The sequence below is a fragment of the Selaginella moellendorffii genome, unplaced genomic scaffold (assembly GCF_000143415.4).
Source record: "Selaginella moellendorffii unplaced genomic scaffold, v1.0 SELMOscaffold_15, whole genome shotgun sequence".
NCBI classification, from domain to species: Eukaryota; Viridiplantae; Streptophyta; class Lycopodiopsida; order Selaginellales; family Selaginellaceae; genus Selaginella; species Selaginella moellendorffii.
This window is the reverse complement of record NW_003314276.1, coordinates 2,651,618-2,665,455: the sequence shown is the minus strand read 5'-3', so window position 1 is coordinate 2,665,455 and position 13,838 is coordinate 2,651,618. Positions and strand designations below refer to the sequence as shown.

Below are 13,838 nucleotides of genomic sequence, written 5' to 3'. Positions count from 1 at the left end.
AAAAGGGTGGCCAGGGGTCTTTCAGGACGGCAGTGCTTTACGCCATCGCCGAAGTGATCTTATGTGAGCTTTTCGGTTCTGCTTTTCACTTGTTCTTCGTAAGTAGTGACTTCTAACTTGGTTTTGGTACTTGCGTTATTAATGTAGGTGTTCGGAGTTGCTATGATGAAGGCAAGCGTGTTGCTGAGACGCTGACCATGGATTATCACAGGGATGATAGTGTCCATGTAAGATATAACTAAGCATGATCTTTTTTTTTTTTGTGGTGAGATTACAACTTGCGCAATCACTGATGATCAGGTGAGGATTGCCCGAATTTTGGTCCACGAATGTGCATCGATGATGGCCGCGTAGTGAGCAATTTCGTTGCACAGGTAAGAAGGCTCTTTCTGCTCATACCTTGTAATTCACAACAGCTTTGAACTTAGGCTCTACGTAAGGAGGCCATGACTGTTTACATGGAAAGCAAACTTGGAGCTTTCAATGTGTCAGATCTGGTACCTTGCGTTTTTTTCTTCGACCGAAGCTTACACGTTTAGCATGCAGCTTATCAGCTTAATGGAAGGTGAGCACATCGGACAATCCCGGAGAGTTCACCATGTTGGAACTTGCACAGGTACGTCCAAATTTCCACGCCATCGTTTGCAATCGAAAACCATGCCACAGGTGATACGAGAGACGATTGATCCAGAGGCAAAGATATAGAGTTCCGGAACAACACGGAGGACGATCCACACAAGAGGAAGCCAGACATCACCAAAGCCAAGAAACTCCTTGGCTGAAAGCCCAAAATCTCCCTGGGGGAAGGGCTGCCTCTCATGGTGGAGAACTTAGGCGGCGAGTGTTTAATGGTGAGAACTCGAGGTAAAAGAGGCCACGGTTTTTGGAACAGGAGAGTTACAACAAGGCAGGCTTGCAGGCTGTCCTGTACACCTATCGAGCCACAGGAGAGAAAAAACTACAAAAGAAAGAGGCAACGCGGAATGGCGGTGAAAAGTTTCCAGCTTCTCAGCAGCTTGTTTCCATGGTGATATTTTCAATCTAGGAATAAAGTTTGTTGTTATGATTCTTAGCCAGTAACAGCGATGCTGGTGGTGTATGTTTCACTAGGAATTTGCCGGAAGAACAGCGAGCTTCCTGTGGTTTTGGAGGATTTTGTCCATGATGTTTGAATTAACAGCCATGAACTACAATGGAAGTTTAACGCTCTCTTTTCGTACTGTCGGTCCGATGACTAGAGACAAGGTAGTGTCTGCATTGTTTTGTAATTTTTTACTTTGGATCTAGCATCAGCATCGTATGTGCAAGATTTTGACACCCCAGTGACGAGACGAGCGACTCATTCATAAATTCTAGATTGTGATGTAAAAAGTCGAGAAGATATTATAAATATATATCGTAAAGGAAATTTTTCAGATGTGAAATCGAGTGGAATTTTTTCAGCTGTGACACCCTTCTACTCGGACACGATTGGCCCAGGAGCGATCAATTAAAATCGTTGTTCCTTCAGAATTTCAAAGCCGACTCCAATCGTTAAATTCTTTGCATTGAGCTTTGTTGGTGCTCGTCGTAAAGCTCCAAAGCTCGCTGGTTATCATACCTATATAGGTATGGTTATCATACCATAGCAATCAAGTGAAAGCGGGTGAGCGAGCATAGGCAGATTGTTCATTGCAAGAAGCCTGCAACGTTCTCTAAAGAAACCGGTGCTCGACAACAGAGCAAGGTGCTTGTCAACAACGCTTGAAGAGGTTGAAGACACTTTCCTCGGCTGTAGAGATTGTGATCAAGCTTTTGCTAGGGGCTTCTTCACCTTGAATTTTCTCCTAAAATCTTGTAAACAGCCGATGTATTTCTGCTGAGATGCTTTGAGGTACCTGAATGTTAAGCTATCAAGAACAGCACTCACAGCTGGAAATAGTTTAGCACTAAGTATTTACTTTATGTTTTCTTCTCTAGATTTTCATGTTCGAAACAAGTTTTCTTGTCAAAATTTTGATGTTCGGAACCAATTATTTTTCTCCAATAAAAAGTTCTGCTACTAGAATAATACTATCAAGATGCTTTATTTCGTTAAAGTGGGACTTTTCATTATCCCACTTATGGTGTGTGGCCACATGCCATTTTTATAACAACAATAAAAAATTGAAGTTTTAACTTTATAATTTATAAATTAAAAACTTTTCATATGATTTTGTGTTATAATATTGTGAAATATAAAAAAATAAATTAAAAAACTGATAGAAATATTAATAAATATTAATTAAGTACTAGGAAATGGCATGTGGACACATGCTAATTAATGTCCCACTTTACTGAATAAGTCCCACTTTAACGAAATAAAGCATCAAGGCTCAAAACTAGACTTGTGATGGCATCAAGCTGTGTCATTTAAAAAACGGGAAAAAATCATTCTCATCCTCAAACTCATGCTTGAGATCTTGAATCTCCCAGCGGCCTTCTCACTGCCTAGACGAAGTAATACAACAGAAACTCTTTTCTGCATTATAATGATTCTATAGAATATGCCTGGTTTAACATAAATAGGTTTTGGTACAGCACGGATTTTTGTGAAAGCATCTGTGTGCCACAGGTGGAGAGCAGTGATTGACAGTCATGCTGGAGATTTCCTCCTCTGGTCCTTGAATACACAAAAGATCAGTTACAGCACCACTACCTTTCAGTAACGACGATGCAACTGTTTTGCCACTGCCAGATCCGGATTCGGTCCGCTACTGGGAGCCCGTTGCCTCTGCCGGGGGCCTGCTTTGTTTCTCCCACCACTTCTTGCTGGTGCAAAGTTTGCGGTGTGGAATCCGGCTCATTTGTGGTGCTGCCAGGTAAAACACTCATTCGATTCAAAGGGCGCCTATGGTGGTGGAGGCTTTGCGACTGGCGGTGGTGCTTACGGCGGTGGAGGAGGCGCTTACGGAGGTTGGTTACAGTGGTGGCTACAGTGGTGGCGGTCAAAGATGGAAGTCTAAAGAAGGGCATTGACGTGTTTGACTCGTTGACCTAGTCGTGGCGGCGTCACCAGGGTTGGGTGGAGGGCGGTCAACAGATAGGCTATGACTTGGGATCAAACCGGTGTTGGATCGAGCATGAGAGGAATGTTGCTCCAGGCTGATAGAATGGAGTTAATCTAGGCTATTGTACAGCATGACAATGGTGATATGATTGTTTTTCTTTGGAACACAGGGTTTGTTTCCAAGGCGTGGTAGTTTGGAGAGGGTGCACAATTTCAATTATCCTAAAGACTTCTTGTATAGATAACAGTTTTTACTGGGATACAACACAAGTTCCTCTACTTGTGTGCAACTCATTTCAGCTTTAGGAGCGTAATATCTGATTATAGAAACAAAGTCAGAGAATTAGAATCACCCAAGGAGCCTTTTGTTTTACTTTACTTTGATCTTGAAGTCCATCTCTTTTTATTTTAAGAAAATTTGTAGAATTTTCTGGCTTAATCAAGTGGTGTTGGTTTGAAAACCTGACGAAAAACTAGCTCTCCCTACTGGGAACTAAATCAGCTCTGTGGATCCATAGTGTTGTGTATTATGCTCATGGCTTATCCAAGCTAGGTATAAAAGGTTCATAATACTGAGCAGATTTTAGTTCTACTGTTTGGAAAGTGTCCCAAGTGTCATGAACCAAGTCATATGCCATGTAAACTCCGTGGAACATGAAGCTGCAAATCACCATATTCCCAACTAAATCGCTAAAATGCAAGGGAGGCCTCCGATTGAAACGTCTCACCCATTCATCGCGGAAAGGGAATTTTGCCACCAGTCTCCGAGGTTCGCACTTCCATATATACAGGGTACGTATATCACCAGGTCCAGAGACGGTAGTTGCATAGTCAACTTTGCCCAGATATCTTTTCTTCATCTCTGACCACTCCCCTGTCTCAGATTTGTAAACCATCACATTGTCACTCTCGTGCCCATAAATCCACAGCGTGTAATTCCGTGTCACTGGATCCACTATAAACTCTTCTTTAGTAGTTTCTTTGTTTGGAAAAACCTTGCGATGGTTGGTCAAAGGGTTCCATACAAAGAGATCAGAAGGGCTTTCTGACAACCATCCGGCAATCAATCCATTTGATGCTATAGCAGGCAATGAGCGACATATTTGATCGTACCCAATGTTTAATTTGAAGCTAGGCTGTGATCTGGAGAATGGGAACCATACCTCCGTACTGCTTGTAAAGAACACCATGACCGCCGGCTGATCGCCATAAAACCGGGAGAAGTTGTGGGAGATGAGAGAATCCCATGCTTTGCACACAAGCCTGCAACGAAGAAGACTTCGGAGATCAAGATGGCAGAATATTTCCCACAGCATCCATCCAGAAAGCTCCATTGGATTGGAGTACCCTAGAGCAAATGTTGTATATAGACAGACGTGTCGAGATGTCAGTCTCGATCAGCTGACGTGGCATGTCCACGTGGTCATGAGCTGAGTCAAAAAGAGTCGGAACGAGCTCATGAGTGTTATGTCCATCCCTTTTCACATCACAACAAGACGTTGAAAGATGAAAAGCAGCAATCCTTAAGCGATTTGCACACACTTCTCGAGCTGTCTGTCTGGTTAGAGCACGGATGAGCGTGACTGAGCCAACGAGATCGTTTTGGAGGCTCGCCCAGCCAAAGTGGGACGAGTTGCCATGAGCTCACGTGGACTTAAGAACACACACTGCTGCGAGAAAGAAATTCCATCCTCACAGTAACAATCAAGTCAGATAAGTATCTTGAATTATAGGTTACTTTGTTCTTTGCAGCCAGACTGTGATTTATACAGGAAGAGAAGCACACTTCGATCTGCCGCGAGTGGACGAGAGTCTGGTCGCGCAAAACCAGTTAGAAAAACCCGAGCAAGATGGGCTTTTGAGTTTCTGTTCAAGCATTTGAACACGAAGAGAGAGTTTGTACGAACGCCTCCAAGAACAGATTCTCTTGATAAGAGAAAACTAACAAGGCGAGCCTGATTTGTGTTTGGAACCACGCTGGATGGAGATCCGCTAGGGGATACGTCGCGGGCGTGCTGCTGCTGTGGCCAACGTCAACGATCATCTTCTTTTAGGCGCAAGAGAAGACGAGCCAGAAAAGAATCACCACAAAAGCGTTTGCATTGATCAAACTGCATTGCTCCACACTCAATGTAGCTCCACCTCAAGTAGAAAGTCGTACACTCCCAGCTTGCTGAGCGTTACCATGCGTCCAGCTTCAAGGTGGAGATGATCTACCACAGGCTTCCAATTGAGAAGGTAATTGCTCCTTCCCGCTTGGAATCTCATGCCGAGTGTCCACTCGAAGTTCCCATGGTGCAGTTTCACGTCTTTCGCCACAGCCTCGCCTTGGTCGATGGCCTCGTCGTCTTCTTCTTCCGTGAAGAAACATGTGTAATTCTTGGGTATGGTGAGGCGATTTTGCTGACTAACATCCGTGGCCGTGAGGCGTTTCGAAAACCTGCAAGCAAAATGGATGATCAAGTGCCTAGAAGAAAGAATGAAAGAATGGAATGAAAGAAACACAAGCACAAATGAAAGAAAGAATGAAAGCATGGATGATGAACAAACGAGAAAGAAGCTCGCTTTACCTCTGACCTCCAGCTCCTGGCACAGCTCCAGCTCTCAGCGCACCATCTCCCGGCGCAGCTCCAGCTCTCAGCGCATCATCTACCGGCGCAGCTCCAGCTCCCGGTCCCGGAGCAGCTCGAAACCGCCTAACGCATCCAGACATTCATGAAAGGCGACCTCAAATTTCAAAAGAGAAAGAAAGCGATCTCGAAATCTACCGATTCCGTGGCTGCTCTTCCTCATTCTGGGCTCCATCGCCAGCTCCAGAGCCTCGAGATCTCTTCCCTCTTGCCCTGGAACCATGGAATTACACATCAAGATTCAAGAACAAGCTAACGCTCTCTCGATCTGTCAATGCCGATGATTCCAAGCAGCGAAATTTCGATCCTTTGTACCTCGACGCTTCTTGATTCTTTGCCATGGCAAGGAAAACCCTAGCTCTGGATGGAAAGGAGAGCTCAAATCAATCGCGACGCGCTCATACCTTGCATGTAATATTCCAAAGAATCCTTTTGAACATGATGGCGGAATGGGCCCACCCGACAGCATTAGAGCTTTCATTTCCCACGTCCTGCCCGCGGGTATTTGAGAGGACGCTCTAGACCGGGCGCTCCCGCGAAAGAACGACAAACAGTACGGCATCTGCACGGATGAAAAGTGAAATACGAAAGTCTTGAACCGGCACGGTACGGACCACTGAACCAGCGGCCAGGATTGGACCATAGAACCAACGGCCACGATTTCCTCATGGATTACGTGAGGAAGAAAAATGGAATCACTAGCAGCGGGATGGAATCTCCACGTGGTGAGTTGGTTTAGCAGCAGCCGAGTCCATCAAATTCTCAGGATTGTGAGGGCATTGTTCAATCACTCATCCTCAGCTCCAGCAGGATGAGCTGGGATTTTTCGAACTTCTTCTGCACAGCAGTGGAGTTTCACCCATAGTTTCACAGGTCCATGCCTTGTTTTTGTGTGGCTTTTGCTCCAGCTCCACACCAACAGCCGAACTGTTAAATGGCTTGCCGATCGTGATATCCGGGTGGCAATGACACAATGGAGAAGCTCGTGCACTTCTCACTCGAGAACGTCATGCTCATGGAGCCCCCGTCCCAACAGGCAATCAGCCTGGTTGGAGCGGCTGGCAAGAACCAAGTGGAAAGGCATTGATCTACATTGTAAAGGTAAGCTATTGGATACAATTTTTTTCCCTTTTTCTTTTATGTTTGAGATTTAGGAATGTGTGGAAGAGATGGACATTATTTTGAGAGAATCTTGGAGAAAACTTTGAAATACCATACTTTGAGTAAATAATGTCAAATGCAATTCAACCCATTTGAAGTCAATACTAATGTATTGACACAATACCATTTACTTTGAAGGAAAACTAAATCTCTTAAAGATTCAGATCTACAGTGCCCAGGTTCCTCAGAATGAGTCAAGAATTAAAAATCTATTCTATGCTAAAGGAATATAATTTGAAAATTTGTATTTAATACAATAAAATAACTGTACTTTTAATATGAGGTGAAAATGTTTTGAAGTTTTATTCAGATATACCATGTCTAGAAATTTTTCTCAATCTCTTATTGAGATTAGTATGGAAAAAATGTCAATTTATTTACATATAATTTCCACTTATGAGTATTATTAGTTTATATATATATATATATATATATATATATATATATATGAATAATAATTGTTGAGTGTGCCACCTCAAGAAAGTTGCCGAAGACCTCTCAACCTGATTCTCTGTTGATGATGACTATCTGCTCATCACAGGAATTAGAAGCTAAAACTCTCTAGATGGATTCAGGGACTTCAATGCACATCGCAGCTCTCAGGTCTGCCTTCCACACTTACACAGCGTTGAAGACCTTGAAATAAGTGTACATGGGGAACAAGAGAGGCCTCATAGTTTTTGGGCATGGAATAGTGGTCATCAAGCTTCCGGATAGCTCACGCAAATGCCTCGAGAGGATGTTCAGTAGCTGGTCAAATAGTTCTTTCTGTTGGCATAGCATCAGACCCAGGCTTCTCCACTTTCTTCTTCGCTACTAGCTGCACCATCTTTGGAACAGATGGTGATCTAGTGGAACGAGCAAGACATCGACTTTATTGCTCACCTCAATTTGGTTGAAGGTTTCACTCTTCCCTTTGGACGACTCGGGATTTATGAAGCATGCCAACTGCCAAGACTTCCATTTCCTCGACGATCACATGATGATGGTGCTTTAGGGAAATTAGATCTTGTCCAAGTGACGTTTGCTATACACTTCAAAGCCTATAAAACCTGGGCAGAGACTGCCACAAGCAAGAAGATCAGGGTATATCGCATAGATGGTGGAGGGGAATTCATCTCCAATGAATTCCACCAGTTTCTCCAGAATGCTGGTATAGTCTACTACTTATAGCCCTCAGCAAAATGGCGTTGCCGAGCACGCCAATAGAACTCTTGAGGAGAACACACGCTGTATGCTTCAACACTCTGAACTTTCTCATGTGTCTGGGGAGAAGCGCATAAAATTTTGGGTGTGTGGCATATGCCCACATTCCTGATGTACACAAGAAACTTGATCCCAAGAGAAGGAAATGCTTCTTCCTGGGGTACCATGATTAGATGAAGGCTTACAAGCTTTACAACTTTGATTGCCAAAAGCTCATGAGCCTAATGGCAAGGTATAACTTGGGGATCAATCAAGGAAAAACCCCTTGTGAAATTTGAGATCAAATTTGATGAAGAAAGATTAAGATCTCTCTAGGCTGTCGAAGTTATACAAGGTTGTGAATGAGAAATTCCTGATTAGAAACCAAATTCTTTACTTTCAAGGAAATGTTCAAAATCTTGGCCCAGAAATGTAACAAAGCTTTGATGAAATTCGTCAGGGTATATGAACAAAGTACCCCACTGCCTCTTTCTCATTTTGACTAGGTGGTGGATCTTTCACTTATCTTGGACGACATTCCTGAGCCCCTAGCACTGCCCATTTCCCTAGTAATCAAGGAGGGGTCCTTATCAATCCAGCCGCCATACCTAGTGGCTTCGTCAGGATATCGGCCACCATCGATTGGAAAAACACTCTGATTTCTTCCGGCCAGGAACATCTCGTCAATCTGCCACACCTGGATCGATCACTACTCCTGCAAGCCTACGCAATTCCACCAGAATCCACCCCACCGGAGTTCCAGACCGAGACTCTGTCCTCTCCTGACTCCAGCTATGTGGAGTGAGTATTCCTCTCCTTCATAAGCAGCAGCATTCGATCGCTGCTAGAGAGCGAAAACACCGCGGCTTGATTCGAAATGCTGGCAGCTCACCTCTGGATCGCCATCACCTGCGCTAGAACCGAGCTCTCGGTTCTTCAACCGCATGAAGAAACAAAGCAAGGGTTCGCGGTGGATGGGAGAAAACATTTCTATCCTCGGCTTTCCAATGGATTTCATGGTAATGTAATCTTTGTTGCAACCGCTTCCTCCACCGTTGAGCAGCTGCTGGCAGGACCGATTGACCGTGCTGTGAATATCATCCAAGAAGCCAAGTGCAAGATCACGCACCAACACATGCTATCCACAGTGGCCTGGATTGCATCGGGCAAGAGCCCGCTAGAGATCTCGCCCTCCTTCCACCGCTGGGATCTGATGATCTCGAGCTGGCAGCGATTGGAGATGGCTGGCACGGATTTCGGAAGCGGCAAGCCGGCATTCGTTAGAACCAATGGAATTCCATGGGCTGGAGCAGCCACCGTTTGTCCCGAGCTCGAGGGAAACAACGCCTTGTCGTCAACACAATGCTCAAGCACGACCAAATGCATGTTCTTTGCAGAGATCCCAGACTCCTGCTGCTTCCCGCGTAAGACGTGGCAAAATAGCAAATAAAGCATATTCCCCCATCGTCAAGAATATTTTCGCGAGATTAACTGAATATTCTAAGAATATTGACTATTTGACTCCTACTATGACTCCGTCCAGTTTTTCAAATTTCCCTTGGGATTGATTGTCGAAGGGCGATCCCGAACGAGCACGTATTCAAAACATGCCACTGCAAAAAGAATAGAGAAAGATTCAGACAAGATTCCCTGCCGCTACGAGAACTTGAGAGAATTTTCTTACCGCAACCAATGGTTCTTTCTTGGAATGCAAAGCTATATCCCATTGCGTCAATGTCTCTCACCAAATCGATGATAGTTTTCACCCAATCTTTGGAGTGCTTGCTCGTTCTTGGATACTCCCAAGTGTGGAGCTCCACTAGAATATGATCCGGGAGAAATTCCTAGCGATTCGGGTAAAAAGACTTGAAAGAAAAGGAGGGATCGTGGGATACCTCAGGTGCTCGCTTCAAGCTCTCGAAAACTTCATACTCTCCATGCTCGATATCCATCTTGAGCAAGGTCAAGCCCGACACACCGAGCTCTCGGACGATGGTATTCAATCGCTTGAAAGTTTTTCCACTCTCATCGATTCGATCCTCGCCACCAAGGCATGGAATTGCGTGTGAGGGTTAGACCACTCGCCAGTGCAATCGAAAGTGTGGATCTCACACGCCACTGTCCGGTGCTACGGACGATCGCCTCCTCGAAGTCGAATTGATTGTTGCTCCCCATGGAGAAGACGACGCATTTGGATCCAGTGACGCGAATTGGGCCACAGATCCACTTGCCGCCATCGTTGGGCCCTCCAATCCGGCGAAGGGTGTTGGAATCGCAGCCATAGGTGGGCGTGATGAGATCGAAGATCTGCCAGTGCTGCTGGGGCTGGAATCGCTCCAGATCGCTGGCGGGCATGGCGTAGATCCTGTCCAGCACCGCCAGGAATTGGCGGCGGCGAAGATCGTTCCAGCATTCTTGAATCGTTTCGCCGTTTGAAGAAGGGGGCAGCGTGAGGCAATCGATGTCGGCGAGCTTCCCGAGCTGCTTGGTCTATCCGGTTCGATCATTGGAGAGCTTGATCATCGAAATCTTGGCTTCGAGCTTGATCCGGCTCGATCTGGAGAGGATCCAAGTGGGCTCATAGGGGAATGGCGGCGCCTGGGCGACGGTGATGGACCTCCTGCTACCGCGGCAGATCGAGACAAGCACCGTGAGCAGCAAGCTGCCCGAGATCGAGGCAACGAGCAGCATCAGCCATGATCGCACCGATCGAATCTGGGGCATTTCTTTGCCGACGATCCGGAAGCTCGCAGGAGTGATCAACACAGTTATATAACTACACAAAAGCAGAGAATATACTCCTCTCACTTATCCGAGTAAAAGACGAAGGTAAATTTCTTGTATCGAGTGGAGACCAGGGAAACCGAATGAAAACGCTGGTGGATGGGCGACGAAGATCAAACGGGTAAAAATCTTTCGCGCGAAGACACCCATTTCGCCCTAAAATTTGAAATCGCACTGGCGGTTAAGAGCCTTATCCATTTTAAATTTTTTTCCCACTCTTTTATTTTTTCCTAGTCCAAGGAGAATGGAGCTCCTCTCGCGAGCGCTGCTGATCTTGCTCGCGATGCTCCTCTTGCTGCTCGCGCTGGAGTGGAATCTCGACTGGAAGCATCTCGGATCGGCGCCGGGTGGCCACTACTGCATCGAGGAGAAGCTCGCGGCGGCGGGACGCGATTCTTCCTGGGATTTCGGGCTGCTCGGCGTGCCGCACTGCAAGTAAGCGCCGGGATCGTGACCGATCCGGTCGAAATCCTTGATAATCTCGCTCCATCGATCGCATCTATAGGTCCAAGAAAGAAGTGGCCTGGAGCAAGAGCGAGCTTCTCTTCGCGCTCAGGGATTTCATCCCCCTCTACGAGTCGCGGCCGATCAAACAGTACCAGAGGGGAGCCTTGGGGCTGGATCATTCCTTCGGCCTCTGGTTCTTAGCGCGGCGGCTCCAGCCGGAGATTATCATCGAGAGCGGCGGGCACCGGGGCCACTCGACGTGGATCCTACGCCGGGCCGTGCCAGATGCACGGATCATCGCGCTGGGCACGGAGCATCCATCATACGTCCACGCCAACACGATCTACGTAACGAGAGACAACGATTTCGGGAGCCTCGATTGGGACAATCTTCTCAATCCAAGCATCCGCAAGGCCAAGATCCTGCTCGTCTTCGATGATCACCAGAACCAATTCAAGAGGTATGCCAGTCGTGTCTTCCTTGTGATTCTCGCTTTCCTTCTTCTATAGAGTGCTCCAAGCGAGGAACGCCGGCTTCCAGCACCTCATCTTTGCGAATAACTCCGACACTGGCTCCGGGGAGGCGTACTCTCTCCGACAAGTCTGCGACCAGCAAAGCACAGGTAACCAGCAAATCCATCGATCATTCCATCGTTCTTACTTTTGCTTCTTGTGATCACACCGGACGATCGTCACGATCATCCAGGTGGTGGCCACAATTGCTCGATCGACAGCCGCGAGGCCGCAGCGAGATCCCAGCGCAAGAAATCCTGGGACCGTGCCATCGAGATCTCGGAGATTTGCAGCAGTAAAGGAGAGTGGTGGGGTGTCCGGGGCCAGATGCGCGACAAACCCGATCGCGCCAGCGTCTACATCACTCACCGGGATCATGTCCGCAACCACGGGATCTTCGACTCCATGCTACAGACCTACTGGGAGCTCCCGCCAGTGGCCAGCCCCGGATTGAGCAAGCAGCGCTCATACGATCCCGCGAGAACTCCGCCGCCACTCCTGGGTGACGAGGACAGCGTAGTGTTCGACGCCATGGGCCTCTCCCAGCTCGAGCCATGGCAGTTTGGCGATTACTCCCAGCTGGTCTACGTCCGCCTCGATGGATGATGGATGATCCAAGCAGTCCAGCCAGCCAGATTTTCTCGTCGATCGCAACCCAGGGACAGCTAGGATCACTCACTTGAGGGGGCAGTAGAGATCGATCCAAGACTTGGGCGAGTAGCCTCGTTTCATCTTCTTGATCTCCAGCGACGATGGATACGCCTGCTTCTCCACCAGTTCACCATCGCCATCGATCACTGGGACGAGCAGCTCCTTCGAGAAGCGGCGGTAGATCACCTGGGGGTGCTCGTCATACTTCTTGGACAGCGTGAAGAGGCACGAGAAGCGGAGGTGGTAGTCCACGTATGGCTTGATCTCCTGGAAGTTGTCGCAGCACTGGAAGTAATCCAAGATCCCCCGCGCGACGTGAGCGTAGTAGTCCACAATCTCCTCGTCCTCCAGCTCCAGGAAATCCCAGCTCGCCTCGGCTCTTCCCAGGGTGTTGGCGAAGCCATAGCTGAAGAGGAGATCGTAGAGCTCTCTCTTGCCCGCGATGATCTTGGGCTTGCTACACTTGTAGAGCCGCGGCATTCGCTTCTCCAGATCCTCGTCCTCGTCCACCGCCGCCAGGTTCCTGTGCCGCCGCCGCCGCTGCTCCTCCCGGATCCCCGCGTCTTCGTCCTCCTCCGCCAGCGCCGATTCTCGCGATTTCTGGTGCCGCCATTTCTGGATCCGCGTGTGTCCTTGCAGCCGCTGGAATCACGATCGATGAGATGAAAGAAAATGCGAGGAAATATTTCTTGATCGCCACTCACTTCCCAGTAGCCCATGCCAGATTCTCGACCCGGCGCTGCGAATGTGGCCTCCAAATTCGCCAGGTATCCTCCCCGCCGCGCCTTGCCGCCCTGGATCGCAGCCTTGAACCACATCGATCAATCGATCGATCGATCGTCCAAGAACCCTAAAACTTTTGCTTAAACCCTTTCTCTGTCCCCAAGAACCCTAGAAATATTTTGGGGCGCGCGGAGGCGGAGAAGCCATGGCTCCCGCGCTCGATGTGTCCGTGTCCTTCGACAATGTCCGCGACAAGAACATGATGCTGCTCAAGAAGCTCAATGCCGCGATCTTCCCTGTCAAGTATCAAGACAACTACTACACGGACGCGCTCGCGTCCGGCGATTTCACCAAGCTAGGTAAGCCTCCAAAACTCTTCTTTGGAGCTCTTCGACTAGATTCCTCTCGTCCTCTTTGGAATCATCGCAATTTTCTCCTACTTGCAGCGTACTATGGCGATATTTGCGTTGGAAACATTGCCTGTCGCGTGGAGAAGAAAGAAAGCGAAACGAAGATCTACATTATGACGCTGGGAGTTCTCGCTCCATACAGGAACCTGGGAATTGGTAAGATAGGAAGGATTTCCAAATTTCTTCTCTCTTTTCTCAAGCTCATGAATTTCTTCGTTTTCGTGTGAGATCCAGGAACCAAGCTGCTAAATTCCGTGCTGGATTTGTGTCAGCAAGACCCCAAGATCGTAGAGATCTACTTGCACGT

General features: G+C 47.5%; 3 protein-coding genes across 4 annotated transcripts; 2 read left to right on the top strand and 1 right to left on the bottom strand.

The window, feature by feature from the left end:
• The first annotated feature begins 11,032 nt into the window (after positions 1-11,032).
• On the top strand, positions 11,033-12,353 carry LOC9641348. Its single transcript, XM_024675651.1, has 4 exons — positions 11,033-11,223; positions 11,345-11,695; positions 11,745-11,857; positions 11,941-12,353. The coding sequence occupies exons 1-4, from the start codon at positions 11,033-11,035 to the stop codon at positions 12,351-12,353; spliced, it is 1,068 nt and encodes a 355-aa protein (XP_024531419.1).
• LOC112346524 (nuclear intron maturase 4, mitochondrial-like) lies at positions 11,592-13,225 on the bottom strand. Of its 2 annotated transcripts, XR_002992460.1 has the most exons (3): positions 13,103-13,225; positions 11,896-13,040; positions 11,592-11,837 (listed from the first exon to the last, which is right to left on the bottom strand). XR_002992460.1 is itself a non-coding variant. In XM_024675665.1 (2 exons), the coding sequence occupies exons 1-2, from the start codon at positions 13,214-13,216 to the stop codon at positions 12,423-12,425; spliced, it is 732 nt and encodes a 243-aa protein (XP_024531433.1). In that variant the 5' UTR covers positions 13,217-13,225; the 3' UTR covers positions 11,859-12,422. The 2 variants fall into 2 exon arrangements, 1 of the variants encoding a protein (XP_024531433.1); XM_024675665.1 differs by lacking the exon at positions 11,592-11,837 and having other exon boundaries at positions 11,859-13,040.
• A 62-nt stretch (positions 13,226-13,287) lies between these two features.
• Positions 13,288-13,836, top strand: LOC9633216 (N-alpha-acetyltransferase 50; the record flags this gene model as incomplete). The annotated part of the gene is made up of 3 exons (XM_002970909.2): positions 13,288-13,480; positions 13,568-13,687; positions 13,766-13,836. Coding segments are annotated over exons 1-3 (345 nt in total), but the record flags the coding sequence as incomplete, so codon positions are not given.
• Between the last annotated feature and the right edge of the window lie 2 nt (positions 13,837-13,838).

Coding starts and splice junctions, on each gene's coding strand:
- LOC112346524 (XM_024675665.1), bottom strand. CDS start 13,216: ATGTGGTTCAAGGCTGCGATCCAGGGCGGCAAGGCGCGGCGGGGAGGA. Junction 13,041..13,102: donor CTGGCATGGGCTACTGGGAA/GTGAGTGGCGAT, acceptor TCGTGATTCCAG/CGGCTGCAAGGACACACGCG.
- LOC9641348 (XM_024675651.1), top strand. CDS start 11,033: ATGGAGCTCCTCTCGCGAGCGCTGCTGATCTTGCTCGCGATGCTCCTC. Junction 11,224..11,344: donor CTCGGCGTGCCGCACTGCAA/GTAAGCGCCGGG, acceptor CTTCGCGCTCAG/GGATTTCATCCCCCTCTACG. Junction 11,696..11,744: donor CACCAGAACCAATTCAAGAG/GTATGCCAGTCG, acceptor CTTCTTCTATAG/AGTGCTCCAAGCGAGGAACG.